This window comes from Phoenix dactylifera, chromosome 11, assembly GCF_009389715.1.
Source record: "Phoenix dactylifera cultivar Barhee BC4 chromosome 11, palm_55x_up_171113_PBpolish2nd_filt_p, whole genome shotgun sequence".
Taxonomy (NCBI): domain Eukaryota; kingdom Viridiplantae; phylum Streptophyta; class Magnoliopsida; order Arecales; family Arecaceae; genus Phoenix; species Phoenix dactylifera.
In genome coordinates, this window is record NC_052402.1 from 6,572,207 (window position 1) to 6,587,266 (window position 15,060).

Sequence of the window (15,060 nt, forward strand, 5' to 3'; positions counted from 1 at the left end):
TATCATTTTTTATTTGACATATATAAATATTAATATGAATACTAGTTGGATGCTTAAATTTGTATTTTTATGGGGATAGATTTGGATAGAAAAATAGATTATATTATTCCATTTATTTTCATTTCAGGATGCATGCTTCATGTCTCCAATAAAATTAATTACAATTACGGCATCACTTGGTGCATCTAACAATATAGTCCAAATAGTAAGAATTGCAAAAAGACACTTGTAGTCTCTTGAACAATTGTGTGGGTCTGGTCAGTCAAAAACCTGGAAACAGTAAAACTGGTAGAGTTAGTACCCCCACCATCAGCACGGGCTGTGGTGGGATCCATCACTTGCATGGCTGTGATTGAGACCTGTCCATCAAATTTTTCCTTGTTTGGGTGTGCCGGGCGGCCCCTCTTGCCAAATTATGGCTCGCACCGAGACTCTATACACCGCAAACAAAGTCAAAATGACCCCACTTTTTTGTGCTGGGACCCACAAGGACAGGTGCACGGATCACACCATCAGGGTAGAGCTACGGACAGAATGACCAAAATGCCCTTGGATTAGGTCCGACCAAACCGTGGTCTGGTCACCGGGGGTTGTTGGGTTAGGGGCTGGTTAGGTGGCGAGCCCATCACGTGCGGTCAACGGGTCAAGGATGGATGGCGGTATTCCCGGCCGTAGAACTGTCAGACACGTGGAGGGCGGTCGGGGGCGTCATCGGGACTTGGTCAACCTTCTCTCTCCCTATCTCTCTCACGGTCTTGGGCCTCTTAGCCTCGCTGGCCTGGTCGAGAGGAGGCCCGGACTCCCCGGGCTGCGCTCTCAAAGGGATCCCTTGGATCCTCTCAAACATGGGACACCATGCGGTTTGCAACGTGAGTTGTCCACAGGTCGAAACGTGTCCATCATACTTTGGCTTGTTCCTTGGCTCGGATGGCAAGCAGGAGCATGGAGGATCCAATGATGCATAAAGAATTATCATGAAACATAATAGATAATACAGTGGAGACGGAATTGTGAGAGCCGATGTTCCTTTTAGAAGAGCAGAATCAAAATATAGTGTTGAACAAGTAGGTGTAACTGTCGAGTTCTATGGTGGCGAACTCAATGGAGTTAGTTATGATGATCCTGCTACTATAAAAAAATACGTTAGACGTGCCCAATTAGATGAAATTTTTGAATTAGATCGGGCTACTTTGAAATCCGATGGTGTTTTTCGTATGCCTAACTCTGTTCACCAAATCAAGAACTTTCGAATCTCATAGGGTTTTGAATTAAGAATTTATTTAGTTGAATGCTGTAATAATAACTTTTTTTAAGGAAATAATGATTTTTCATTATCTAAGTTTCCAAGCATAATTCGATGCTTCTGAACAGTTATAGTGGCCATTATTTTAAATTTTAGATATATTTAAACAAACTGCAGAAAAAAAAAATGAAGCCTCTTATTCACTAAGAAATACCATAGTATCTCATTGGGTCGAGCAAGGCTTTTAATTATTTAATGAGCTTGTTAGCTTTAAAGATATTCAATTCTTAAACTTTTATGTAAGTTAACTTGGCTTATGTTAATTACAATGGCTGCTTCGTAGAGCCTAAATCAAGTGTGCCGAAAAGACCGAGGTTAATAAATAATTATGCTTAAAACGAAGCCATGCCTGATATCTCTAAATTTCTAATTGATTCTTTTATACTTTAAAGATTCATAGTTTTCATTATTTGACCGGATATTTTAATAGCGACAAAGAAACCAACAAGGTGCGACATAAAATGGAAGGGCGACAATGTCAAAAAGAATCAATTGTGAGAACTATATACAAGTTTCTAACTTGTAATTTTAATAAAATGTTGCAAACAACTTGATTGCCCTTTTCACTAAAGCCGCAATACTTCTTCTTTTGGACCCAAGCTACAATTCTTTAAATTAGTTATACTTATTTTATAAGGCTTTCCAATCATCATATGCTCTGGTTTGGAGGTTATGTTAAAAATAGGAAGGCACTTGTGCTAAATAATTTTTTATTTTCTGTTAACTCTTAAACTTGCCACTTTTAAGTCTTATTAAGATATTTTATCAGAATAGAATTCAATTCCTATGTCGGAAGCACATTGAGATATAAAATTATGATATCCTTTTTATCAATTCAATTCTTAAGCTGGTTGAGAACCACATTGATCGTAAAAAAATGTTTACTTTTTAATATATTTTTAGCTCTTCTATAGATCATAGGCAAGTGCTTTGTTTTATCATATAGAAGTTGCTTTTGGAGAAATTAATGAAACAAAGAACACTTCAAAACTAACGACATACAGAATACCGCTCTTTTTTTAATATTTGATGAGCTGATAACTAAATAAATAATAAAGGATTTAACCTTGGCATTGGTTCCAGCACTAAAGTAACTAAGTAGGCTTGATAAGCTAATGGATGCTAAAGCCTCGCCTAACAACTTTTCTTTAAAAAAAAAAAAGTAATGGGGATTAGTTCCATGCAAACTATCGAGAGATGCTTTCCTTTCTTTATGCCCCGTAGGGAGTTCTATTTTCCTTTATTATTATTATTTTTTTTTTGTTTACCAGGACTGCTTTCACAGAGCACAAGATTTCACATGACTATGAAAGAAAAATAAATGAAGCTTTTACCATCTTCGTTCTAGCAAGATCCTATTAATCATGAAACCCAAGTTATAAGCTAAAAAAGATTCATTCATGAATTATAAAAAGTTGAAACAAAATTCTTATATCAAGTTTTTTTTTATTCATCTGATTTTTTTTTTAATATCCCCTGTCAGAAGCTAGCTAGTATGTAATGCATGTACTTCAGTAGATGCGCTTTCTGCCAAAAACCATCTTTTTGATCATTTTTTTGATCAAAATCTTATGGCCATCTTCATCAACAAGGAGACAAGTCAATGGGTTACATAATTAGGCTCTGGTGCTCTGTTTCTTTACACTCTGTTTAGCACTATACCCAAAGTAGGGTGCTCTGCATGTCAAAGAGTGAGGATGTTCCATAAAAACAATGGAGGCTTAGTCTATTCCCAATTCCCAAGGAGGAGGCTACTCAGCCTTAACATTGTACCACTGCACACCCTGATATGCAAATATGCAGCACTATATGAGATCAAGCAGCTGGCTTTAACCACTGCATTTGGAGGGTGAGCAACATACACAGGTAGGAATGGTGTATCAGACTTGCCCTTTTCACCCTAAGATGACTAGATGAGCATGAGACTAACATGTATTAATTTTTTGTTAGGGTGCCTTGAAATTGCCACCTCCTCTTGGGATCAATTAAGACGACAATGTACCAATTTTAAGCTTATTCAAATCTTCAAATCTAATATATCAAATCCTCAGTCAATATCCTATTGTTTTAATTTAAAATCCATAAATTCGAAGTTATTCTTCTATAGTCAAATGGATGGCATCTATTTTGATAGTAACCCTAAATTCTTCTATAGGGTTGCTCCTAACCCTATATTGTTATTGGATTCCTTGGAAAAATTATTTAACAATGGTAAAAAGAGATGCGCATATAATTAACATAATTAAATATTGGAGCATGGGGAACCACCAAAACAAAAATAAGTATTTGCAAGGTTGACACAAGTACATCATTTCTATATATAATTTATCGACCAAAGCAAGGAAGCAAGTTGGACATTTGTTAATAAGCAGAGCAGCGCACTTTGTCGTCATCGGTGATGGAAGCCCATGTGCTTCCGATTGTCTGCCTTTGTCGTATTTCTCAATCCAATCCATTGCATCGATTCAGACAAGATCCCCTATTTCAATAACTTTAATCGAGCTGACCTTAACACTATATCTAATATTTTTAAAGTGGAGCTAGATCTATACTTTAATCTATGAGATTAGACATGATTGCACTCTCTTCCATTGCTAGTCTTAATCTATGATCGAATATGGCTCCATCTTGGGATGCTTGCTTTTAAAAGTTTAAAGTAGTGAAATAAAATAAATACATAATTTAATTAGGTGAGGCTTGTAGTTTAATGAGCCAAGATGGAAAGGCTGTTAGGGTTTTCTCAATTCAAAAACAGGCCGCAGCTTGGAGAGCAAAATCTGAGGACACGTGTTGGCATGCCAACTTAGCCCGCCGCATTGGACTCCGTCCAACATATGCTGTGGACGATCCTGCTCCGACGGGAAGGCTCAAAAGCGTGGAGGCTAGCCGCTCTTTGGTTAGTGGGTGGCGTGGTTGACACGTGGAGTGAAGTAATAGGTTAGAGTCATCAAGTGCCACGTGGATAACACTTGTAGGGGCCGGAGGTCTGCAGGTGCTGTGGGCTCCGTGGTCACGTGACCCATGCCGGTCTGCGTGGAGAAAGGCCATGGACATTAGGGTGGGGGGGAGTCAGTAACGGGACCCAAAACCCTATGAAGAGAGAGGGAATAGCAGGGTATCTCGGGTGTGGGTGTGCTGGAAAACCCTCAATCTGGACCCAATTTGTTTGTGATGAGGTTGGAAAATATAAATTTAAAAACCAGCTAATTTATCTTGCATTAGGAGTTTATTTATCAATAATATATCTTTAAGTAAATTATATATTTTTAAAATGAGAATAGTACAAGGTTAGGAGGATGGTATTTTGGATTTGAATGCAGGGTTTTTTTTTTGGGGGGGGGGGGGGGGAGAGAGAGAGAGGGAGGGAGAAAATTAAAGGAGAGAAGAGAATAAAATATACTGTAAAGATCCGTGCAGGCGTATGTTTACTCTCATATCGGTTATTCGATGGATAGATCTTGAGTACTTATATAGAATTAAGGAACCCAAATAATACTTTCTAACTAGCTATATCTTGAGTACTTATAAAGAATTAAGGAACCTAAATAATACTTTTTAACTGGCTATTTTGGGTGAAGTCCTGAGTTATTACACATACTAAGTCCATCTTGCTCTCTTTTTTATTTGTTATTTTTTCTGTTTATTTTTAATCATGAATTATGCAAGCTCTCTAATCATCTAAACCAAGTTCTGATTTGCTAGTGCACTATAATTGATGTTTTAAAAGCTTATTAAGTAAGGGCAATCTATAAGTGCAGGGTCAATCCGAACCCACCACAGCTGTAATTAAGCCTGCGGTATAGGGTGAACATGCAAGCGATCTAATTATAATAACTCAGCTGCACTCAAATCCATTCATTTTGGATGAGTTGGAGAAGGTTGGTTGGTCCTGGTAAAAAATTTCTATCAAGCAGGTGGAACAAATGCCTGAAGAGTTGAAACTTCCTACAGCAGTGCATGTAATTAAATGGGAAAAAAAAGGAGGTTTTGAAAATGGACTGTGGTATCTCTTTAGGTTACTTGATCATCTATGAGGAGAAATTTGTTGAAATATCAATTATGGAGACTATTAATTACAATGCAAACAAAAAAAAGTAACAATCAATAGTTTAAGGCAGATTGGATGGATAACTACAAAAAAGGTGGGCATTTTGATGATACAAACATTATAGCCATTTATTTTAGTTTATTGATATGGGCACAAGCAATCAAGCACTAACCCTTCTCCTCCATACTATCTTTGCTGCCTATCTGTTCATGAACAATTGTCAGTAATTGATTAGGGAGGGTGGACAGGCAAGGCAAATAATGCATTGGCTTGTCCAGGGAATACTATTGTATCTAAATTATCATCTTCTCCCCTAGCCAATTTCCACTCCTCAACTTACTGGTATAAAGGCGATTTTCGTATCTTGAGAATTATAGGATCGCATGCATTAGATACCTATCAGCTGCTGCAAAATGAATAAACTCTTCATCTATTGATGGCAAGATGTCTTCTTAGACATCCCAAGATCTAAAACCTTCCATTTTCCATCTCCAATCCACCTTGTTCACTTACAATTTTATCATGTTTAATGAAAATCTCTCAATTTTCCTTTATTTGGCCACTAGACCTTGTCTTGTTCACCCCCGAACCATATCCTAATTTTGTCGTATCATCTATCAACCTAAATCCTTCATCATACGGAAAAAAGTTCTCCAAGGATATTTCGGAAAAATACTCTTGAGAGCTACACCTAGCCTTATAAGAACTCGAAGGCAAATTTTTGATGTGTCCATTGTTCCCTTCTATCAAGCCTGATCAAATTCTAGCCTCGAACCCTCCATCACCATCCATCTGGCATTAGATGTCAAGATCTCAGTCATATTAAGTTGTGAACATGCTATTTTCTTAATCATCACTCAATTCTTAGAACCACAACCCTAGATATTTTTGACACTTGACACGCTCTCCTTCTTAAATTATCCTATACCTAAATTTGATATTGCTTTATCATTATCTAAGTTCCCAAAAATATTTTGATGCCTCCAAAATTGTTATAATGGCCTTTATTGTAAATTTTAGATATATTTAAAAAATAAAGTAGGAATATGAAGTTTTTATCCACTAAGGAATATCATCGTATATAATTGGATTAAGGAAAGAGTTTAATTGTTTACACTAGCGTAGCATATAAGACATTCTTTAGGATCATGATATGAATCTAGGTGGAAGGAAAAAAAAAGTTGCAGCAGTCGACTCTGATCTCCTTTTGGTGTTATCCGATCGTCCGCGAGGAGACGGTTGTTGAGCTATCAGTTATTGAAACCCTATTAATTTTAGAAGAAGAAGCAAAAGAACTGAGGGACTGATGATTCAAGGCAGTTTGGACAACTACAAAATGGTGGCTCTTCTGGTAATACAGAAATTAGAGACAAGTTTTGTCTTATCACTTAGGGCATGTTCCTTCTCGATTATGATAAAGACACAAACCCAAGTAGCATAATCTAATGTCCACCATTATGCAGCAGATGAACCAAAAACAGTTGAGAGGTACTTACATCATTACCACTAGTCCAAAACAGGCATATCAAAACAGTGAACAATCTGGGCTATCAGTTATAATGGCATACCAAAAGCAGTTGAGACAGTTGTTGAGCTATCAGTTATCGAAACCCTATAAATTTTACAACAAGAAGCAAAAGAACTAAGGGATTGATGATTTAAGGCAGTTTGGACAACTACAAAATGGTGGCTCTTCTGGTAATACAGAAATTAGAGACAAGTTTTGTCTTTCACTTAGGGCCTGTTCCTTCTTGATTAATTATGATAAGGACACCAACCCAAGTAGCATAATCTAATGACCACCATTATGTAGAAGATGAACCAAAAACCAGTTGAGAGGTACTTACATCATTACCACTAGTCCAAAACAGGCATATCAAACAGTGAACAATCTGGGCATTGAGATGCCTCCATCGCACCCTAGCTCGCATACAAAATAGCAGAAAATTAGTATAGTACTCCGAATGTGCTGAGAAGATTACAAGCACCATGTCTTGAATTTATCTATAAGATATCTGGGCTACATTTTTATGTTTGAGTAGAATATCTGTGCTGCATTGAGGCCTCCCATTTTCACAACATAAGATAGTCAAAATACTTGAGTCTAAGCAACAAATCTTGTTGATGTCACTAGTTAGAGGTAAACAAAGCGATTAAGCATACGTGGAGTATGCATCTGGGACCAAATACATACATAAATAGCAGCAATGTCAAGAAAAGCAGAAACTCCACCAACATATCAGCAATTTTAGACGTATCAGATATCTGAATTCTGGGCCGCCTTTCTCTTCCCATATATCAAGCCAGTTTCCTGTTGCACTATAACCACTTCCATAAAATTAGCCTCCCAGAAAAATTACTATTATAATCCTACTTTACAATAACTTGTTCTCATTTTGAAGGATCAAAAAATATTGCCTGAAGATCAGGAATAGGCTTTCTTTTTTCAACATAACGATAATGATCTGAGGCTGCAGGCAAAGCTGCCCTCTCCTAAAGTACAAAAAGTTTCAAATACATGAATACTTAAAAATATAGACATCTTGACCTAGCAGCAATGCAAAGTGAACCATAACCTATTGAAACCATCAGACCCTTAAGATAAATTTGACCTCAAGTTAAGAGCATAAATTGTAAGAATCAGACTAAGTAATTTCAAAAGCAAAACATTTGAAGTATCCAAGATCAAGAAACAATATTTTCCCAATATCAACAGCTGAACAATTAAAAGGCCATGAAGTTCCTAATTTTTTTTTCTTTAGAGAAAAATCTTAAACAAGTAGGAGAAAAGATTACCTGGGGCCCTTTGTTGGATTAACCTAAAAACAAATCAGTAAACACTGTGTAATGCACATGAACAATAGGAAAAGTGGCTTTAAATATGGGAGGATTTTAAATTAAACATAGGACATTCATCTGAAAATAAACCTAGCACATGATTAGAAATTTAAAAATATTTGAATATTACATGTTGCAGTTGTTTTCATATTTCTTTAGAATAGCTTGGAAGGAATCTTTTTTTTCCTTCCAGCGAGTTGGGGGGGGAAGGGGTGGGTTATCTTTTGAGTTTACTCCCTCTTGTAGACTGCTCAATGGATTACCAGGTCAAAGTTTAGTGAGTCCATAGTCATTTTTGGACTTTATAGGCACAGCCATGAAGTCTGTAAATATGCAAAGCAAGTTTAGGTTTGAAACATAGATATCAGCATAGCTAAATAGAAATCTGGTTCCAATTTAAAGACTTGAAGTCCATTTTTTTTGGCTTGATGTGAAGGTTCTGTTTTCTGAAACTACAATGTCAAATTGGTTAACTTAAATTCAAGGCCCTATGTTAAAGATGCAGAAGGTCAAATTTCTTCACTGGGAGTAAGTGTATAAGATTGGTTGAAGTGGGGTTTATATCCATGATGAGGATCTTGAAGGGCACCCAGCTGACTTGAAACTTGAAAGTAAAGTTCCCAGATCTAAGACTTGATTTGTTGAATCAAGCAAAAACTAAAGGAATGTCAAGCTAGGGAAGTGGTAGTCCAATTTTAACAAAAGGAACCAGTCCCAAGATGTGAAGGGTATGTTAGCATGATCACTTCACAAATAATCTTGATCCCCACATTTTTTTGTATATAGATCATTTGTGACATTCTCTTGGAGTTTACATGAACTAACAAAGAAATTAGTGAATGCTCCCTCCAGCATATGCTAAACTTACAAGAAAGAGTTTTTTTTATTGTTTAAAGAGGGTGGTGGTTAGAATTTTTTTAAAAGATATTACAACATTATTCCTTGCATCAGTTAGCTAAGGCTAGCATGAGCCATTAGTACGAATATCCAATTCAACTCTATTCTAGATGCTCAAGTAACTAAGAACAAGGTGATACAATTCGAATAAAAGTATCCTATTACTACATCATACTTTAAAAATCTATCATATATAATTATGGGGAGAAAAGGGTGTGGCCTTAAATTATCACTACATGGCCCAAACTGAACTTTGGCACCACCAGACAGAAAAAGAAGATCAACATTTTCAGTCTACTGACAAAACCCAACTGCTCCACTTTGGCCTAACTGCATCAAATAAAACAGCCAAAATTGCATACTTCTGAATGAAGTACAATTTGAGATTCTCGCACCAAAAAAAAAGCACATTCTTCATGTCTAGAAATAACGGGGTGCATTTATATTTTATGACCACCAATAAAGATGGACAGCAATTTAAAGTTGAAAGATTCATTAGAAATGAAGAAGTTTATATAAGAGTTAAGCAAATAAACAAAAGAGTCGCATTACTGGAGAAAGGAAATATCAGAACCAAAGTGGCATATAACTTCATTTCAGCACCTTCTCAACATTCACTCCATTAGCCCTGGAAGAAGTTGTAGTTAAATTATCCAAGAGTCCAAATTCTATCCAAATGTCACCATGCACAATCACCAACGAGTGGGAGTCCTCCATCATCAATTAAACTATTATAGCCTAGAGTTCCGCAAATGCCACATAGAACCTGACGCCATAACACAAAATACATTGCAATTTCAGGGAAACTTTTTATATATGGAGTACTTTTCAAACTTCAAATCCCTGTCTAGCCTCCTAGCTTTTCCGGCCAACTGCAATAATTTCATGGCAACAACGTTGGTAATGGTTGGTTTTGGAAAACCATAATATGTCCTGCTCGCTATCTTTTTACCAGTTCTTATGAAATTTATAGCATACCCTTGTTACTTGCATAAGGCTATAGAAGTGCGACGCCTTCTTACTTGCAAGCATATCCAAAGTTCTCATAAATAAGCTTAGGTCCACCTGGAGGCTGGTTTATTGAAATATTTCTATCTAAATTACACCAGATGTTGTACATGTAACATCCATACATGCACTTAACTTAAGCATAAGTATTTCCACATCTTCACCAAATAGCAAAATTCCCAGACTTCTAATAAAGTCCCACAGCAGCAATCCCCACTCTGTTTCTCTTAAGTTTTTATTACAGCAATTAGTAAGACTGTCCAACAAGTCCTCTTAGCAATGCTAGCAACTTAATTTAGGGCTGTAACTTTGTTGTTTCATATTTATCTAAAAAAGCTAGTTTTACAACTGTATGTACTACTTAGATGGTTGCATAGTATCGTGATTCCATTGTGAGGAAGGAAACTGTCATATTTCTAATTAGAAGTTGTTAGATTTTTCAGTGGAAAAAAATTAAAAGAATTACAGACAACCTGTCAATGCAAATTAAGTGGTTTTCATGAATGCGACAATGAATCTGATCACAGTTCCCCTGCGTCGTGTTCATTTCAATATCAAAGATTCGATTACTCATGATAAATGATTAAAAGAATTGCCTTTCTCTCTATATTTACCCTTCAAATTACTAATTCCCATCGTCGCACTGGCAAGCAATAATCAATAAGATAGAAGGGCAGGCCATGAGGAAGATTACCTACAGCTCCTTCTTGGGCTCGCTTGCGGGTTTGATCCAGAGGAAGTAGGCGAGTGTCCCCGCTACCGCCCACGAGGCCAGGTTGCTTCCCCCTCGCAGCCCCCCCATGGCGTTCCCTACGAAGGACCGCACGTTCCCAGATTTCTCCTCCACCGGTGCTGGCCATGAGATCTCCCACCAAAATTACCACCGGAAAAACTAGATCTTTTGAGAGGGTTTCGGAGCGATGTGGATTCTATCTCTGGGATTTGAACTCCTGGGAGCGATCTCAAGCTAGGGTTTTGGGTTCCTCTGAAATCCCAACGGGGGCTTCCTCTGGGCCACAGGGAGGGGGAAAAACGACCCGGTCGGGCTTCAGGTCGGGCTTTCGGCCCTACGACAGAAGGTATCGGTCGAGGGTCCAGACCCGGATTTTAGCCGCAAGGGTTTTACCAAAAATAGCCCCAAGCTCGAGCCCAAACCGGAGACCCAAAGAATCGTGACCCGCCTGGCCCAGTTAATGCACTTGCTGGTAGGGCTGTCAACGAGCCGAGCCGAGCCCGAGCCTGGGAGAGCTCGGCTCGGCTCGTTTCACAGAAGCTCAGGCTCGGGCTCGATAACGAGCTCTATTTTGGGCTCGAGCTCGGGCTTGCTTGGCAAAGCAAAGGCTCGGGCTTGAGCTCGTAAAGCTCGTTTCAATTACGAGCTCTAGAACGAGCCCAAGCTCGGGCTCGTAATCGGGCTCGAGCTCAGGCTCGAGCTCGATAATAAGCTATTTTCTCTATGTGATTAGATTTTTATGAATTATGGTGCTGAAATAAGATTTTTCAGTGGAAGACTAGAGCTCGTTTGGGCTCATGAGCTGCTCGGGCTCGAGCTCGGGCTCGGGCTCGAGTGTAAACGAGCCTCATATTGGGCTCAGGCTCGTTTGACTACCGAGCCGAGCCCGAGTCGAGACCGAGCAGCTCGGCTCATTAACAGCCCTACTTGCTGGAAGTAACTGGAGGGGATGCTGGTCCAACTAACGCCCCTTGCTGCATGTTGATTTATGTTATTGGAGACTGCTAAAATATAGGAATATGAGGAGAATATATGAAAATAAATAGGTATTTATTAAGAATATCATCTTTATGCAAATGTTTTTTCTCGATTGTTTTCCTTCCATGTTCAGTCTTTGTACATGTTTTCTGAGACCACTTTAATCTTGCCGAGCCTAGTATGAGGAACCAAATTTAGCTGCTCTGCTTATTACTCTTTCCTGTCCTTCCAAAATGTCCACCTACCGTACTGATTAATATGTATGCCTGCACTACTGTATCCAGTACAGATAAGAGACAAAAGACCATGCAACTACGTAGTAGCACCCCATCTATAATTAGAGGTGGCAATTAGGTCGGGTCGGATGTGAGTGGGCTTTAAAAATTCGTAAACTCAAATTCCATTTGTTTATTAATAGATAATCCGACCTGACTTATATAACTTATTTATTAAATAAATCGTATTAGGTTAAAGGTTAAATAGGCTTTTAGTACGTTAAATGAATTTAAACAGGTTAGACAAGTCAGATTAAGAAAGTTTTAAACAAGTTAAACAGATTAAATAGGTCGGATAATGATTCGACCCAATTATTAAACGGTTCAAAATGGATTAAATGGATCAAAGGTCTAAATATAGACCCACCCCATTTAATAAATAGCTCTAGATAGATTGATCCGTATACGACTGGAATCTGTTTATATTAAATCCAAATCTTCTTAAAGTGGATCGTTCGCCAGGTTAGATTGATGGGTTGGATCATAACTTGCCACCCATATCCATATTTTGTAAATTTCTTCCCACAGCATGACCGATTTCTAGCTGGCTCCAGAATGGCTCACAAGATCTCTCTCAAAACTTGTATTCTGGGAGTGCTGCATAATGAGTGAAGCCTCCGAGAAGGTGGTTGGAACAACTGGAACTTAATCAAGAACCAGCCTGCCAATGCAGATACTATACCTCACCAACTTAGCTGGATCCTTGATCCAACAACCTCGCTCCAATTTCCAGAGGAAAAAACTGTCCTTCAATGCCCAACTCATGCCACCTTTCTGCTAATGTTTCGATATGTTTCATCGACCACCTTACTGGTCATAAGAATAAATCCAAAATTAAATCAAAAGCATTCCTCAAATGTTGATCATTCACTCATAGTTTGCAGTGTATGGATCCTCGAGCCAATAAAGGCCTACTCAGCTTCATGACCGAGCAAGCCAACGCAAAAGTCGCCCCCCACCTTGTTAAAGTAGTTCCATGTCCCCGTGCTTTGATCGCTCGTTAGAATCTTGCCTTACTTTCGACATATAATGTAACAGTATATTTGGTCAGATTTCATTAATTTGCTGTGAATCCATCCACCGCAGAGGCCAGGAAGACATCCTCCATCATGCAAAAGGTTAACCAAGAGAACAAAATAACAGGTACCAAATACAAAAAACTAGATTCCACAGAGCGACTCCACTTCTAGTTATTGAAAAGTCCTATCATAGGAAATACAGCAAGGCCTTCAAGCTCCATGCAAATGATTTCTAAGTCATGTAGTACAAAAGCCATGGATGTTAGGTAGATCAATAACATGGTTCCCAGCAGAAGGCAGCTTAGAAAATGAGGTTCTCTCTGATGCGGACAGATGGCAGCTGACAAAGTACAAACCACAAAATAAGAGGGAAAACGAAGACAGTTTTATCTGATTGGGTTTTAGCATGAGCTACGTTCACATTCTAAGGGGAATTTTATTACAACCCTTTTTTTTTGTGATTTTTTGAGATTTTGTCCCTCTGGGAGGATCTATCTACGAAAGTTCCTTTATTGGGAAGCCTTGGATATATCTTTGCTGGATCTGTTGTACTTCATGTGGTCTTCACAAGCTGGCCAGCAGCAAGGGCCGACAGAAGAGAGAGCTCCCAGCTAGAACAGCACCTGCTAATGGCGGCCAAAGCCTAGCGTTTGCCCAGGTGACTCAAGCTTGCACCCTTGACACCAAGTAGGTCCAAGCAGGCTGCCTGAGAGGCAAGCTGAGTCCCACCACCAACTGTGCCAACCTGTAAATAAAACACCATCGAAAAAGAACTTGATGTATAAATGAGATACCGATCAAGTTGTTTACAGAAGTAAATGAGTCAGTTAATTTAGATGAACTAAAGATCTACTCCCAACCAACAAAAGAGGTTTAAAAATGATTATGTTCCTAATTAGGAAGAATGACAGATAAGATAGAGAATGAGAAGATTAAGTTGCTGCATGACATAATGGTTGTGGTCTTGTCAGCAACACCATAGAATTAAGAACTTGTAATGAGCAATCCTGTATGTCCAATAATTGAAAAAGAGGAGTGATTTTTAGGTAAACAAAACATTGCCAATGATGGTGGAATTTGAAGCACATGCAGGGACATGAGGTAACTGCAACAGATTAATCATGTAAGGAGGAAAGAACAGGATATCGGAATTACCTCGATGGATGGCATGGTCACAGAGATGTGAAATCCTTTCCATCATTCAAGCTTCCTCATGGTGATACGTGGGAACTCTCCACTTCTGTGCAGGATCCTGGCCTGTGGCTATGAAGATAGCAGACACCGATGTTGCTGGCATGAGCATTGAACCCCCGAGCCCCCAGCCCAGCAGATCCGGCAGGGTTCTTGATCATGTTGAGTTCCACGAGTGCTGGCACGGTGGTCTTGGAACTTTCTTTACCACATCCTCCTTTGATGGTTGCGCTCACAAACTACCGATTTGCCCCGTCTCCAATCCAATTCACGGCAGCTGCTTTTTGTCGGAACAGAAATTACCTGGTAGGTGCCAAGAGAAACATTAGGATCCAACAGAAAGGCAAAATTGAAATAGGCATTTCAAGTTAAAAGTTTTCCCACTGATAATAGGAAGTTACTTCATTTGACACTAGCTGGGTTCATTCCCATGAGCAAAACCACATAAGCGAACCAGATAGGGATTTAGAGTCACCTAATTGGTGAACTAACATCTCCTAAATTTCGAGGTGCATGGTGGAATAAGTCAAGAACCACGACGTGAACAGATATCGACAAAATAATTTTAACCATATGGACACAAACAGCCCTCAATAGTTGGACTAAAATCCGCTGGATTCCAATCGTTAGCGGCCGGATACGAGAACCATATACTTAAAGATTATACCAACAAATGCTGTCGCAATCTCAACACAACATGGATGAGCTACAACTACAAGCCTAGACCCCATGCCACAATTACCATGAGAAGATATCTCGCTGAATCACTT

General features: G+C 38.7%; 1 protein-coding gene and 1 pseudogene across 1 annotated transcript; both read right to left on the reverse strand.

The window, feature by feature from the left end:
• Positions 1 to 7,681: 7,681 nt before the first annotated feature.
• Positions 7,682 to 13,356, reverse strand: LOC103713867. Its single transcript, XM_017844446.3, is given in 3 exon segments — positions 7,682 to 7,844; positions 10,789 to 10,959; positions 13,300 to 13,356. Coding segments are annotated over 3 exon segments (330 nt in total). The 3' UTR covers positions 7,682 to 7,742.
• A 106-nt stretch (positions 13,357 to 13,462) lies between these two features.
• On the reverse strand, positions 13,463 to 15,021 carry LOC120112512 (annotated as a pseudogene).
• Positions 15,022 to 15,060: the final 39 nt, after the last annotated feature.